Below are 14281 nucleotides of genomic sequence, written 5' to 3'. Positions count from 1 at the left end.
AGTAAAAAACTCCTAATTGAACAGTGAGAATTTAGTCCTACGGTAAAAAGTAGTGATGTCACTACTTATGTTTTTTGGGATATATAAGTGTGTGTGCACATATACATATATATGTTAATAGTCTGAAGTTGTTACTTGAAGTAACAACATTTTAAGAGTTCAAATACTTTCAAATCTATCTATAGTCTTTAAAAAAACACCTAATCTGCTACGTTAGAAGTGCATAGTATATATTATATATACTTATACGTGTGTGTCTATATCTTGTTTGAACATGGTTGTGTGCATGTCATTTCCCCCATTAGACTGAGCTCTTTGATATCAGGGACCGTTTACCAGTGCCTAGCACAGTGCCAGGCATAGAGTAGGCACCTAAAAATGTTTCTTGATTTGATCACTGAATTAAATCAAATCCCCCATTTATAGTCTGTACTACACCTATCATCTTGTTCCATTTCAAAGTTTATTACATTTGACAACCACATAACTAGAGGCTTGCCAATTGAGGTTTATATTCGCAAAGTGTACTTTGGTTGCCTCTATATCAGAGGAGTTGAGTAGAGAGGGATTCCTAAAATTAAAAAAAAAAAGCAGTGACTAAAATATAGAGCTAGAGTCAGCTAGCCAATAAACATCAATTAAGAGTTTCTTATGTGGCCAGCACTGTGCTAAGCTGGGCTGAGATACAAGAAAGGAAAAACAAACAAACAAACCTTTTGCCCTCAAATAGCTCAGATCCTAATGAGGGTGACAAAGAACTAGAGGATGAGATTACTTCATTTATTCATCATTGGAAGTAGGGCTCCTTCCATTGATGTAGGTTACATACAGTTCCTTCATACCTTTAGTTCACAATTTTCTTGAATTGCTTTGACTAAAACAATTCATCACCTAGTGGTTGACCTGGTGAAGAACCACACTTCTCTTTGCTAACCAGGTCCACAAAAAACAAACATTCCATCCATGGGCCCATATTCAGTCTGCCAGAATTCATACTTCATTAGTATAGCCTCCAAGAGGTAAGGATGTCCTCTATACCATAATGAGACTTAGGAGTATGACTTGAATGGAAGAGAGGGTGAGATTAAATAAGTTAGATATATATGACTTATTATGAGATTCCATAACCACTTATCAATATTTGAAAAGTGTAAACACAAAGGCATTAAAAACTTAATGCTTCAAGGTGACGTGGACAGAGGGCTAAGGAAAAAGTTGGCAAAAGGAACATTTACACTAAATATAAAATAATATCTAGTTCACTCATATATAGGATAAATTTTATATGAAGAAGAATTCAACTTGGAACACCAAGATGAATGATACAGGTGAACAAATAGGTCAATCTCCATTACTATAGGCTCTAAATTCCTGATCTGAATATTAAGGAGCTAGACTGAAATGACTTTCTAATGAGGTCCCTTCCAGTTCTAAAATCTAATGCTCTGATGAAGTATCAGAGACTTAGGATTTCAAGCTGGAAGAGATTTTTTTTTTTAAGTGAGGCAATTGGGGTTAAGTGACTTGCCCAGGGTCACACAGCTAGTAAGTGTTAAGTGTCTGAGGTTGGATTTGAACTCAGGTACTCCTGACTCCAGGGCCGGTGCTCTATCCACTGCGCCATCTAGGTGTCCCTGAAAGAGATTTTTAAGAGTTAAACTAGTCCAAGCCTCTCATTTTACAACTAGGTGATGCAGTGGATAGAGTGCTGGACTTGGAATCTGGAAGACTCATCTTCATGAGTTCAAATCTGGTCTCAAACAACTAACTTATGAGGGGCAGCTATGTGGCACAGTGGATAAAGCACCAGCCATGGATTCAGGAGGACCTGAGTTCAAATTCAACCTCAGACACTTGACATTTACTAGCTGTGTGACCCTGCGCAAGTCACTTAACCCCAATTGCCTCACTAAAAAAAAAAAACAACCCAAAAAACAAAACAACAACGACAACAACTAGCTTATGATCCTGGGCATGTCACTTAACTCCATTTGTCTCAGTTTCTTCATCTGTAAAATGAGCTGAAGAAAGAAATAACAACCCACTCCAGTATCTTTGCAATGAAAATCCCCAAATGGGGTCACAAAGAGTTAGACATGACTGAAAGGACTAAACAAAAACAAAGTGTCTGAAAGGGTGGGGCATCAAAATCCCAACTTGTAAAATAAAAACATTTCTCTCCTCTCTCGCCTTTCTCTCTCCTCTTGCTTGTCTCCCTATGCCCAAAAGCCCCTTTGGGGGCACTGGAAGATGCCCAATTTTACACAGCCATAATAAACATCTTGATAGAGGACCTGAATATTTTCGGCCAGATCATTGAGAAATTATTCCCTGTTAAAGGCATCTTAATAGCAGAAGCTCATGTAATTAGAATCATAGAATACCAGAGCTGGGAGGTACCTTAGAACATAGAATTTCAGAATTGGGAGGGAACTTAGAACACAAAACACAGAATATCCTTGGGAAGCACCTTTATGGACTGTAAACCAACCAAAGCCAGCATTTTTCAAAAATATTACAAACTTTCAATAAAATATAATTGGTGAAGCTTGAAACTTTCTCCCAAAGCAAGTAAGCCTTATTATAGTGGATATGACAGTGGTTTAGAGTATGTAATGATTCCTGGGACAGTGTGGTCAGTGGGCAAAAATTTTATAATTTCATTCACAGAAATTTATTTTGGTTGAATCACAATCTTCATTTCCAATCTCCTTGGATGAAGAACCAGGAAAATGGAGCATTGTGGAAAGTGTTCTTTGGGAAAAAAAAGTTTTCACTAAACCTTTGTAGTGTTCTTTTTGTCTTTAGTTACTCTAGCAACAAACTTAAGCCTGCTAGGAATTTCACCTTTGCAGTAGGCATCTAGTACATGAAAGCTCACTGTCCTGAAAAACCAATTTTTGAGGAAGCCAAGCATGGGAAACCTGACCTCAGCTTGTTCCCTACACACCATAGTGAACTACAAATATCATGGTCTGATACCTTAAAATGAAATTCACAAATGTAATTATTGAAGATTTATAAAATGATCTAAACTCTCCCCACAAAAGAAGCTCCACTAAAAATGAGTTGTGTGTAAATTCTATTTGAGCATACATAACTTTAGAGAGTAACTTCACAATCCTTGAACATTTCCTTATTTCTGTTCATTTAATTCTTTTGAATATAAAAGTCTAATTTCCAGAAATAATTTTTTCCAGAGGCTCGACAGCATTAAGGATGGAGAGTTGGTTTCAAGTCAGGAAGATTTTGAGTTCAAGTTCTGCTTTTGACATATACTACGTGAACCTGAGCAAGTCACTTAACTTCTCATATCCCCATCCAACACTGAAACTATATATTAATAATAATAATAATGGTGTACTTTTATATAGCACTTTAAGGATATATATATATATAATATGTATATAGATTCATTTGATTCTCATTACTGTATGAGATGAGTGCTATTATTATTCTCATTTTACAAATCAGGAAACCAAGGCTGAGTGGTAAAGTAACTTGCTCAAGGTCACAAAAGTAGTAAGCCAGCACTCTACAGGTTGGTCAGAGTAGTGCAATAATGAATTCCCCTTGAAGTGGTCTCATTACTCAAATTCTCAAGGCATATTTCCATTGGGCTGGAACTAATTACCACATTTTACATATTGTGTCCTCTATGTCAGGAAGCTGTTGTTGAGTCTTGTCCAACTCTTCATAACCCCATTTTAGGTTTTCAAGGCAGATACTAGAGAGGTTTGCCATTTTCTTCTCCAGCTCATTTTACAGATGAGGAAACCGAGGCAAACAGGGTTAAGTGACTTGTCCAGGGTCACAAAGCTAGCAAGTGTCTGAGGCTGGATTTGAACTCATCAAGATGAGTTTTACTGACTCCAGGCCTGGAACTCTTTCCACTTCAACACCTAACTGCCCCTGTCACCCAGCTGCCTAATTGTAAAACAGTAGTCAATATATTATAGAAGGTAGTTTCCCCACTGAGAACTCCCTATAACAATAGAGTCATAGGGCAGTCTGAAAAAAAAATTATCCACAAAGCAAACAGATAAAGTTGATGCTTCCAATTTATACAAGTAAAAATCTGGGAGATTATGTAGGAGTTTTTCAGGCAACTGATAGTTAAAGTCAGGTTTGGGGTTCCCTCTTACCTATAAATACCCTTCAAGTTCTAAAAGGATTAGAGATTTTCTAATCATAAGAGAAGGGTAGTAAAGTGGAAAAAGTGCCAGACAACGGTGAGTCTGGGGAATTGAGTCCAGTTTTGCCTCTGCCATTACCTATGTGACATTAGGTAAGTCATTCCTCTATGGGCCTCTGTTTCCTCACATGTAAATTAGGGCATGATACTAAATAATCTCTAAGGTCCCCTACCAGTTCAGAAATTTTACGTGTCAAAGTTATGTTCAGTGTTACCAGTATAAATGTTTGTAAGCAAGAAAATGGTGGGAATATATTTAAACCAGGAAGATATGTCTACAGCACTTGGGAAGGCATATCTAAGATAGTAAGCTTTTCAAAACTGGAGAAATAAGCCTTTAACTCCATCCTGAAATCCCCAAGTCTGCCTTCCCCCCAAAACTTAGAAGGAACTGACCTGTTCAGCTCCTATTTAAGATACAAGATCTACCACTCAAGTCCTCCATGTTCCCTGAGACTGTGTAGCAGATCACATCAATCCTTCCCTTCTCTGTACTACACTGGCAATGTATCAATGTCTATGTATGAAACATATGTATGTATAATGTCTATGTATGAAATGTATCACTTGGCCATTTACTTACTTTTTGTTGTTTATTAATAATTCCATGTGTATCAGCCTTGTCTCTTTTTTTTTTTCAGGGCAATGGGGGTTAAGTGACTTGCCCATGGTCACACAGCTAGTAAGTGTCAAGTGTCTGAGGCTGGATTTGAACTCAGGTACTCCTGAATCCAGGGCCACTGCTTTATCCACTGCACCACCTAGCTGCCCCCAGCCATGTCTCTTCAACTAGATTATTAACTCTCTGCAGCCTTATCCATTCATTACTCCCCATTTCCCCCTGGCCTCAACAAATACTTGTTTATTGACTAATGGAAGTAAGAGCTATTAAACCTTGTGTGACAACAAAAATTAAAGAAATCAGTAGAGATGTAAGGACTCAAAGTCTTCAGACTATGACAGTGCAAGAGACTACCTCGCTGGAAATTAACATGCTCTATACAATGCTAGGCTGCTCCCTTAGAGACTGCAGGCACAGTCTACCCTTCAAGATCACACCATCAGCATTTATGTTTCCATAGGACTTGTTTATCTCAGGCACAGTCTCAGGAATGTGGGGTCACCGCCATGCCATGAAAATGGCATCAGGGGAGGAATTAGGTGGAGACATGGAACAATAGTCACTGGATATCACTTAGGAAGTGTATCATCATATGTTGAATGTGAGGCTGCCATATTCTTTTCTTTTTTTATCCAGGGCAATGAGGGTTAAGTGACTTACCCAGGGTCACACAGCTAGTAAGTGTCAAGTGTCTACAGTCAGATTTGAACTCAGGTCCTCCTGAATCCAGGACTGGTGCTTTATCTACTATGCCACCTAGCTACCCATGTCATATTCTTTCCATTTGGAAGGGTAAAGGACATTCAACCTCTATCTGGGCAAGGTTGGATCACACCTTCCTTTCCTTTGGTCTTTTCATCTATTTCTCCACTTTGGTTTTTATATCAGCCAACTTTTAGAAGCAAATTGTATTTTTATTCTTAAGCAATAACAGCTCATGGACACATGGTGCTTTAAGCTTTAAAAAGGACTTTCTGAGAGGTTACAGCTGTACCAGGATACTTGCCCTGACATCTAAAGTCATGTGTAGTTCAATTACTCTCTAATATAATGTGTTTTTCTGACAGAGAAAAAAGTACAGGTCTCTAAGGGCTAAATGCATTTCGTGTTGGCCTGTCAAAGATTGTAAGGCAAGGTTCGCATAGATACCACCACAGTCAACTGTATGATGTTTCCCAGTATGGTCACTAGGACACTCAGCTTTAATACAATTCCAAGAGCTCCTTCACAACAGCTCATCCCCCAAAGATGGATCATAGGTCTTAGAACTGGAAGGGATGGATTTTAGAGTTCACTTAGTCCCAACCTATCATTATACAGATGAGAAAAAGTAACTGAAAAGAGGCATAAACCCCAGATTCTAAAATGTTGATTTCTCCTCCTCCTTGCCCCCTACCTTAGGGGTATGGGAGGCTCCAGTTTTACTTAGGCAGAAACTTGCTAGGAATGGAACATTATCCCATTCTCTCAGACCTCCCGCAGGTCTAATTTAAGCACAGCCATGGGCATAAAAGACATGGAAGGGTTTGGAAATTTGCAGATGAAAGAAACCCTTGCAGTTAACCATGGGCTAGAAGAAAAAAAAAACATTTGTTTTTTTGTTTTGTTTTGTTTATGGCATCAGAGAAAACCAATCACATTTCTGAAAATCCCAGTCCTAGAATGCTTTCTCCTCAGAGGTGGGGATAGAGTCTCCCTTCTCTAGCCAGATAATTAGGTCAGGAGTTGGCTGGGGCAGCTAATTGCTCCAAATGTTTTTAAAAAGATAAATGAAAGATCTGTCACTAGTGCAAATCACTCCTTCCTTTTCTTTATACTCTCCCCATCTGCCTTTTAATTTGGTCCTTTTAGAAATGGGCCTTTTTGTGTTGTTTTTTTCTAACTGAGCACTATTTTTTCATTCATAAATATAAGAGGGAAAAATCCCCAAGAAGATGAAGCTGAAGAAAGATTCTGTAACAAGTCCAAAGAGAAAGAAATATACCTAAGTGTTAACATATGCAGCATACTGTGTCCATGGCAGGGAAGGTTTGAGGCTTGATAAAAGTGTGACTGACAAAATCACTTCCCCTTCACAGAGTCCCAGTTTATTTATCTGTAAAATGTGGGGATTGAACAAGGGGTGCTGTGTGGTCGTTTTCATCTGGAAGGCGGATAACACCAAAGTAAATTAATTATGCAGTTTTTTTTTCATTCCTCATTTGCATTTTTTACTGGAGATTCTAAGATCACCTTGAGATTCTTAGAATACAATACACCCCCAAGGAGCATTCCCTTCAATAGATTCTTGGAGATAGACAAGACCTATACAGAATTTTGACTCCCAGAATCCTGATGACTTTTCATACCTACAATCAGGAACTATAGATTCTTTTCCTGTGAAGCTTTGTAAACTGTAAACCCAGGACAGAGACTGTGGGCTTTTTTTTTTTTAACTTTGGTATTCTCGCTGCCCAGAGTAGTGCCTTTGATAGCACTTCAATTTCTGTTAAGTGGAATAGTTTCAATTAAGATCATCAGTGCCCTTAAAAGGTTAATTGTTTTCAAACCCAGAAGAAACAGCTCCTCTATAATTTATTCCTTTGTGTGTAAAGATTATTTTTTGTTAACAACTTTTGGCATTTCTGATTATTTCCTCCCTCTCTTGCCACTGTTACCACCCTATTACAGGCCTCCATTACTCCTTCTGGATTATATGGTAAGAGTCATCACTCTCCCTGCTGCTAAACATCCTTCATTCCACTACTGAACTGACAGTTCAGATCTTCAGATTTGGTTGTGTTACTTCCCTACCTCAAAATCTTCAGTGATTCCTTATCATCTAGCAGTCAAAATTCACACCCCAATGTTCCTAGCTCTCAATTCCGGCAACAATCTGACAATGCCCTTTACTAGCTTTATCTTTACCCTTCACAAACTTCCCAAAATGCTCAAGCCAAACTTGACAGCTCTCTTTGCCCCCAAAACACATGTTATGTTCTTCTCTATATTTGGAATGCCCTTTCCTTCGGTTAGAGTCAGAGGCCCTGAGTTCAAGGTTCTGACTCTTAACATTTACTGGATAACCTCTATAGTCAACCTTCAGCTCTAAATCTATGACCTTGTGACCCATTACTCCTCTTGAATTCCTATCCATACTCTAATGTTCAAGTCAGATGCTGCATCCTCCAAGATGTTCTTCCCTTCCGCCTTCTCCTGCTTGTCTGTTCCCCTTGTCTCTCTCTAATACAAGCATCGTGCAATATTGTGTATTATCACTATTGGTGTCTTATCTGTTTACTAGATTATGAACTTACTGAGTGAGAGTAGGGGCCAGGTTTTAACAGAATTTTTAAGTTCTCCCATATCCCTAAAGGAGTGATCTGGGCCTTAGTTTCCTTATTTGTAAAATGAAAGTGAAAAGGACTAGCTGGCCTCAAAAGCTTAATAAATGAATTAGGGGGAAAATGAATTAATTGAATAGGTGTGTATTTTTTTTTTAACGGATAGAAGTAATTGCAGTATTTCTTAGTTGGTCCCTGCAGTCTAGATATCTGATCACCAGAGACTGACCGGTGAACCAGATCAATGAAAGATCCAAAAAACCAAAAAACCTCATCTCCAGAAATTTGCAGGGTTTAAACTTCTCCTCCCCTCGGGGCGCCCCCACCCCCACCCTTGCTTATTTCCAAGAACAAACTCGAAGGAAATTAGCCAGGCTCCTTCTAGAGTTTCATTCCTGCTCTATTGTTCCGCCACCAAACCAATCTTTTCCCCAAGGAAACTCATCTGCAGAAAAACACCGACAAACACCATAAATTCCGAGGTCTCAAAAATGAAAGATCAAATGAAACTCAGAGATCGAAAACAGAGGCGATTAGGACTCAAAGGCGCTTGGGGGAGGGAAAAGTTTACCTGAGAACGAAGCGGGTGGGGGTGGGGGTGGGGCAAGAATGTCACCTGCTCAGGATCTAGAACTGGAAGAGGCCCTGACAGACCACTTCGTCCAATCTTCTCCTCTTACAGAGAGGGAAACTGAGTCCCCCCAAAGGGAAGGGATTTATCCAAGGTCACACAAGTAGGGAGTATCTGAGCTGCGCTCCAAATCTAGGCTCTCAACCCAGCACTGGTCTCCGCCGTAGCAGCAGGATCCAGTTCAGGGCACCCTATCTTGGTTCATTAAAAAAAGTCAACAGACATTTGGCTCCCGACACTCGCGGGGAGCAGAGGGGGGGACAGGGGAGGGAAGATGCAGCCTTCAAGGAAGAGGGAGAGGGAAGGAGGGAGGGGTGTGTGAGCAAATTCAAAGATGCCCGCACACAGATGAAAGTTCACCCCCCTTAGAAACGACCTCCCTTTCCGTGGCAGCTTTCAGCGGGGTCTGCAGAATCCTTTTCAGGGGGCCATCCTTGGAGAAGTGGGTGGAGAGGGGGTCTGCGATGCAGCCTCCCTTTGGAAACGGGTGCAGAAACGTCAGTCCCCGGGAGCGGGCTGCCTCCTCACCCTCCGTCTCCCTCGCCCACCACCTCCCCAAGCTCCTGCCATTCTCCGCTTGTCTCCCACCACACCCCCGCAAGGGGAGAAAGGGGAAGGGGCTGGGGGAGAGAGGTGAGTGAGGAGGAAAGAAGGGGACGAGGAGAGGAGAAGAGGTAGTGCACTTACCTAGCCCGATCAGTGCGAGCTCCCCCGCCGGAGTAACCATTTTCTAGGCAGGCGGCAGGAGCCTCCTGCCCCAACCTGCTGCGCCCAAGTGACTGAGACACGGCTCGGTGCGGGGGGGAGGGGGGGGAAGTAAGTGGGGCGGGAAGACGGGCCCTGCTCCAAGGCTCCCGTGAGTGGGAGAAGGAGCGAGCGAGGCAGAAACTCCTCTCTCCGCGCTCTCGCTCCCTCTGACACACACGCGCACACACACATACACCCCACCACCCGGCTGAGCGGAAATAGGAAGGCGGTTACCGTCACCTCTCCGCCACTTGGCGACCTGGGCACGGCTGACCACCCTCCCACCCCCTGGGGGTGCCCCCCTGAGGGCACAAGGGGGTGGGGACTGCGGGCTGAGCGTGTAGGAGAAAGAGAAGGAGAAGGTGGGGATGGGAGGGGGGGGGCGCACCGGAGGCGTGGGAGTCAGGGTGGGAGGGAACCTCGGGGAAGCTGCGGCCAGAGGTGCGGCACGCAGCAGCAGCTGTAGCTGCTAGGCGCACCCGGGTGCGGACTGGTAGCCCAGCCAGGGATGGGTCAGCGGGAGGCAGGGCAGGAGACTGAGCGTTCCTCCAGTCCGGGCGCTTAGGGGCTGGCTACCTGCGGGATAGAGTCGGAGGTGAGAGGGAGAGACAGCAACAAAGAGGGGGAAAGACACTGAGAAGGACACAGGGAAACAGCGATACCGAAGACACTTAGAGAGACAGGAGAAGGGCCACCAGCGCACCAGTCAGGATGCCTGGGCTGGAGAACTAGGCTGGGTATAAGCTGCTGCAGCAGCTGTTTTAATAGAGGACAAGCCCAGGAGTCTCCGGCTCCCAGCAGCCCGGGATGTCAGCGGCTACGGCGGGCTTTCCCAAAGCGCAGTGGCCTGGAGAGGCAGCAGGGACTGCTCCTGCTGCCCCAATGCCGGGAGCAGTTCCCCTGGCGGCCTCTGGGCTCTAGGCGGCGGTAGTGAGGCGGCCAGCTGCAGTTCTACTCATTTCACCTGCGCAGCTGGCCACAAAGAAAGCCGGAGGAAAGTTAGAGCGGGAAGGGACCTCTGAGACCATTTAGTTCCATCGTCGTCCAACCCCTTAGCTTTATAAAAGACGAGGAAACTGAGGCTCAGAGAGAGGAAATGACACAGCCAGTACATACAGTTATTCTGATTCTGTGTCCACTATTTACCAGCTCCTGGTTCTTGCGCTGTTCCTCCTCACTCTCCTAAGATCTCGTTTAAAAAATGTGCAGTATAGTAGGGGGAAAAGCCCTGCAGCCAGGACGCCTGGGTTCCCTTTCTTCTGTCGCTTTTCTGTGCCTCAGTCTCCCTATCTGTAAAATGGAAGGTGGACCAGATGATCTCTACAAGGTCCCGTTTTGTTGCATGAAATGAAGCAAAGGACAGTTTTAGGAAAATACGTAGGTGAGCTGGACTTGGCCCAGGTTCCCTGGTACTGCGTCTCAATTAGCCCTCCTCCGAGTTTTTCCTGCACCTGTACTCTAGCCGAGGCTGTACTTGGCTAACTTACTAAGTGATCCATACAAAATTACTACCCCTCTCTAGGTCTAGGTTTCTCCTGTGAAATAAAAGGGTTGGTCCACATAGAACATCTTTAAGGTCTCTCCCTGTCGGTAGTAACAGTTCCTGCTTCTGAATGGTTACTTTGTGCCCAGCAAAGTGTTAAAAACTGTGTGTGTGTGTGGGGGGGGGGGGCAGCTAGGTGGCGCAGTGAATAGAGCACCGGCCCTGGAGTCAGGAGGACCTGAGTTCAAATCCGGCCTCAGACACTTAACAATTACTAGCTGTGTGACCCTGGGCAAGTCACTTAACCCCAATTGCCTCACCAAACAAACAAACAAACAAACAAAAACCAAAAACTATGTGAGGGAGGGAAGGAAGGAAGGAGAGAGAAGTTTAAGGTAAGGTTCTGACCTCAAGGAGCCTACATACAGTTCAGATGGAGACAATCCCCATCAAAGAATGACGCAGCATGCGATGAAGTGCTAATGTCACTCTATATAATAATTGCAAAGTGCATTGTGGGCCTCAGTCACCAAGGAAGCTTTCACGGAGGAAGTGGGATTTGAGGTCAGTCTTCAAGAATGGCGTGAATTTGGTTAGCTGGAGGAAGGGAGGGAGGGTATTCCAAGATTTTTGCATCGGTGAGACATTTTGTAATTCTTTTCAAATGGCTATTTAGTCCCCATTATTAACTCTTTAGGACATTTTCCCTGCTTTGTTTGCTTTTCAAAATAGTATTTTTAGTCATCTGACTTGTGGATTAAGTCTGGGCTGGGGATGGGGGACACTTCCCCCACCAATCCTCTTCCCCTCCCACACACTGCCTAGGTAGGCTTTCCCCACTTGCTTGAACTTGGACAAATCCCCTGTTGGTTGATTTTCTCTCCCAGTTCTGGGAGCATAAGAATGCAGGAAAGCCTTGGGAATTTGTTCAGCTCTCCCTCTGACCCTTTAAGCTCTCATCACTATCTGACTGTGGCTTGGAGAGCAGGACTGACAATGGTATTTGTTTCTTTGGAACTCAATCACACAGCCAGAAAGAAGAATGTTGGCTGCTTTAAGGGCAAGAATTGGCTGCAGCTGAGTGAGGCACTTTCAGCATAAGAGAAAAAAATGGGTAATGGGAGGAAGTAGCAACAATGTCAAAACAGGGAGCTAGCACCTTCTCCTTTCATTCATGATAAAACTAGGTTGGGTGGTGTGGGTTTTTTGGTTTGTTTTTTGTAGTTTTTTTATTTGGTTTGGTTTGGTTTTGGGGGGGGTGGGGGCGGTGTTTGCCTAGTCAAAAAAGTCATTTTTTCTTCAAGTAATTAAGAAACAAAAAAGAGGGAAGTCACCAAAAGGGAAAGAACAAATTATTACTCCCCAACATTTTCTTTTTTTTTCAGTGAGGCAATTGGGGTTAAGTGACTTGCCCAGGGTCACACAGCTAGTAAGTGTTAAGTGTCTAAGGCTGTATTTGAACTCAGCTACTCCTGACTCCAGGGCTGGTGCTCTATCCACTACGCCATCTAGCTGCCCCTACTCCCCAACATTTTCAAAAGTCAGGTTCAGTTAGTATTTAATCTCTAGTTATCCAGTCATTTCAAGTTTTCTGTTGTCTTGACATATGTTCTTCCTTAGATTGGGTAATCAACAGTTGGTTGTAATAGTAATAATTCTATATTATGTTACATATGAACAAAAGAGTAATAATTCATGTTTACATAGCACTTTCCTAGAAACAAGCCGGTGAGTTACTCAATCAAGGGCTATTCCAATTTGATAAATGAGGAAGCTAGGCTCAAAGTTGTGACACAGTTCCTAAGCGGTGTAGCCAGGGTTTCAGCCCAAGTGTCCTGACTTCAAGTTCTACTGTTCCCACTAAACCACACTGCCTCTCATTTTTTGTATCTTGCTTAGAACAATCTACAATACTTTTAACTTGCCACTTATCTATGGTTGAGAAAAATCCCAAGAAATCTTTACTTATCTAAAATAGCTGTCTGTTGGGTCTTAAAACTGCCAATGATCAGTCAGGGAACATATTTTTCCTTCCTTTCTTCCCTGCATGCTTCACTTAACATGTTGATTTGCTAACACTTCATTTAGGCAAACACAAAAAACACAACCAGCTCACAGGACATAATTGTAAACAAATCAAATGACATTATCTCTCTTTCCTAGCTTTTGGAATAAAGGGAGATAGATGAAATCACAAAAGATGATTTCAGGTGAAGAGGTCATTTCTTCCTAAACCTTTGGAGTGTTCTGGGTTTTAATTGTTTGGAATGTCTTCTCCTACTTAACTTTTCCACTTTGTAAAATTCTGGCCAAAGCCACTGGAAACTGGGTGGTGACTCGGTAAGTTCGAACACCTAGAGGCACATATGTGCTGTCTTGCTTTGGTTCATAAAGTCCTGTTACTCCATGCTTTGGGCTGCCCACATAATGTGACTTTCTCCCTGGTTACTTCCAGTACCTCCATCATGCAACTGATAGCATCACTTTGGAAAAATCCAAACAAAACTTCTTTCCACCCCTGTCTTTCCTAGCCTTCTTCCTATGGGGATGGGAGTGATGAATATGTTTTGTTCACCCCAGAGTCCAATAAAATCCTTTCTGTCATTTTTCTGTGTTTCCTTTCTTCGACATGCTTATTACCAAGCATGTGCTTAAATAGACTCTTTCTTCACTGTAATCAGCCTCCCCCTCCTTCCTGATTCATTTGTGGAAGTGATTATCAGGCCACAAGCCCTGGATTCATCCTGGAATGATTCAAGCCAGCTGAGCTGGCTGTTTAGGATGGGAGATCACCCAGATATTAGTGAGTAAACAGCCCAGATATTGTGAGGGAGTGAACAACAGTTATCAGTAGCTCTGTGGAAAGAATTACACTTCCACGAGGCAAGCCCGGGCTGTGTGTGGCTCTTGAAATGGATTGTAAAATCACAAGATTTTGAAGGACTGCAGAAACCATCTGGCTCTGGGTTTATAGAAAAGGAAACTGAGGCCCAGGGAGAGGAAATGAGTGGCTCAGGGTCATTAAGTAGCAAAGCTGGGGTGTGAATCTAAGTCCTCTGGCTCTGAATCCTGGGCTTTTCCCTCCATGCCATGCTAGAAGTTGGAATTCTGCCTGGAGCTAACTATAAGATCTGACAAGAAAGCACAGTTCACTGATGGTAATCAATATGAGGACAGAAAAGGGCGTAAAGCACAATATATGTACTGATGCATAAAACAAATGATTGGACTACTCTCTGTCTGACCCAATATTGCCGTCTGCTTTCTCCACCTCTTAACC

At 42.9% G+C, this 14281-nt stretch overlaps 1 protein-coding gene across 3 annotated transcripts in view; it reads right to left on the bottom strand.

The window, feature by feature from the left end:
* Positions 1–9775, bottom strand: part of TGFA (transforming growth factor alpha) — a 128904-nt gene extending 119129 nt beyond the window's left edge. For 2 of the 3 annotated variants that reach the window (XM_043989276.1, XM_043989277.1), the window contains exon 1: positions 9459–9775. In XM_043989276.1, the coding sequence (XP_043845211.1) occupies positions 9459–9498 (40 nt within the window). In that variant the 5' untranslated portion in view covers positions 9499–9775. The remainder of the gene's footprint in view (positions 1–9458) is intronic. The other variant, XM_043989278.1, reaches the window with a different exon arrangement.
* Positions 9776–14281: the final 4506 nt, after the last annotated feature.

Source organism: Dromiciops gliroides, chromosome 2 (assembly GCF_019393635.1).
Source record: "Dromiciops gliroides isolate mDroGli1 chromosome 2, mDroGli1.pri, whole genome shotgun sequence".
Taxonomy (NCBI): Eukaryota; Metazoa; Chordata; class Mammalia; order Microbiotheria; family Microbiotheriidae; genus Dromiciops; species Dromiciops gliroides.
The sequence above is the reverse complement of the archived record's forward strand: the minus strand, read 5'-3'. Positions and strand labels throughout refer to the sequence as shown.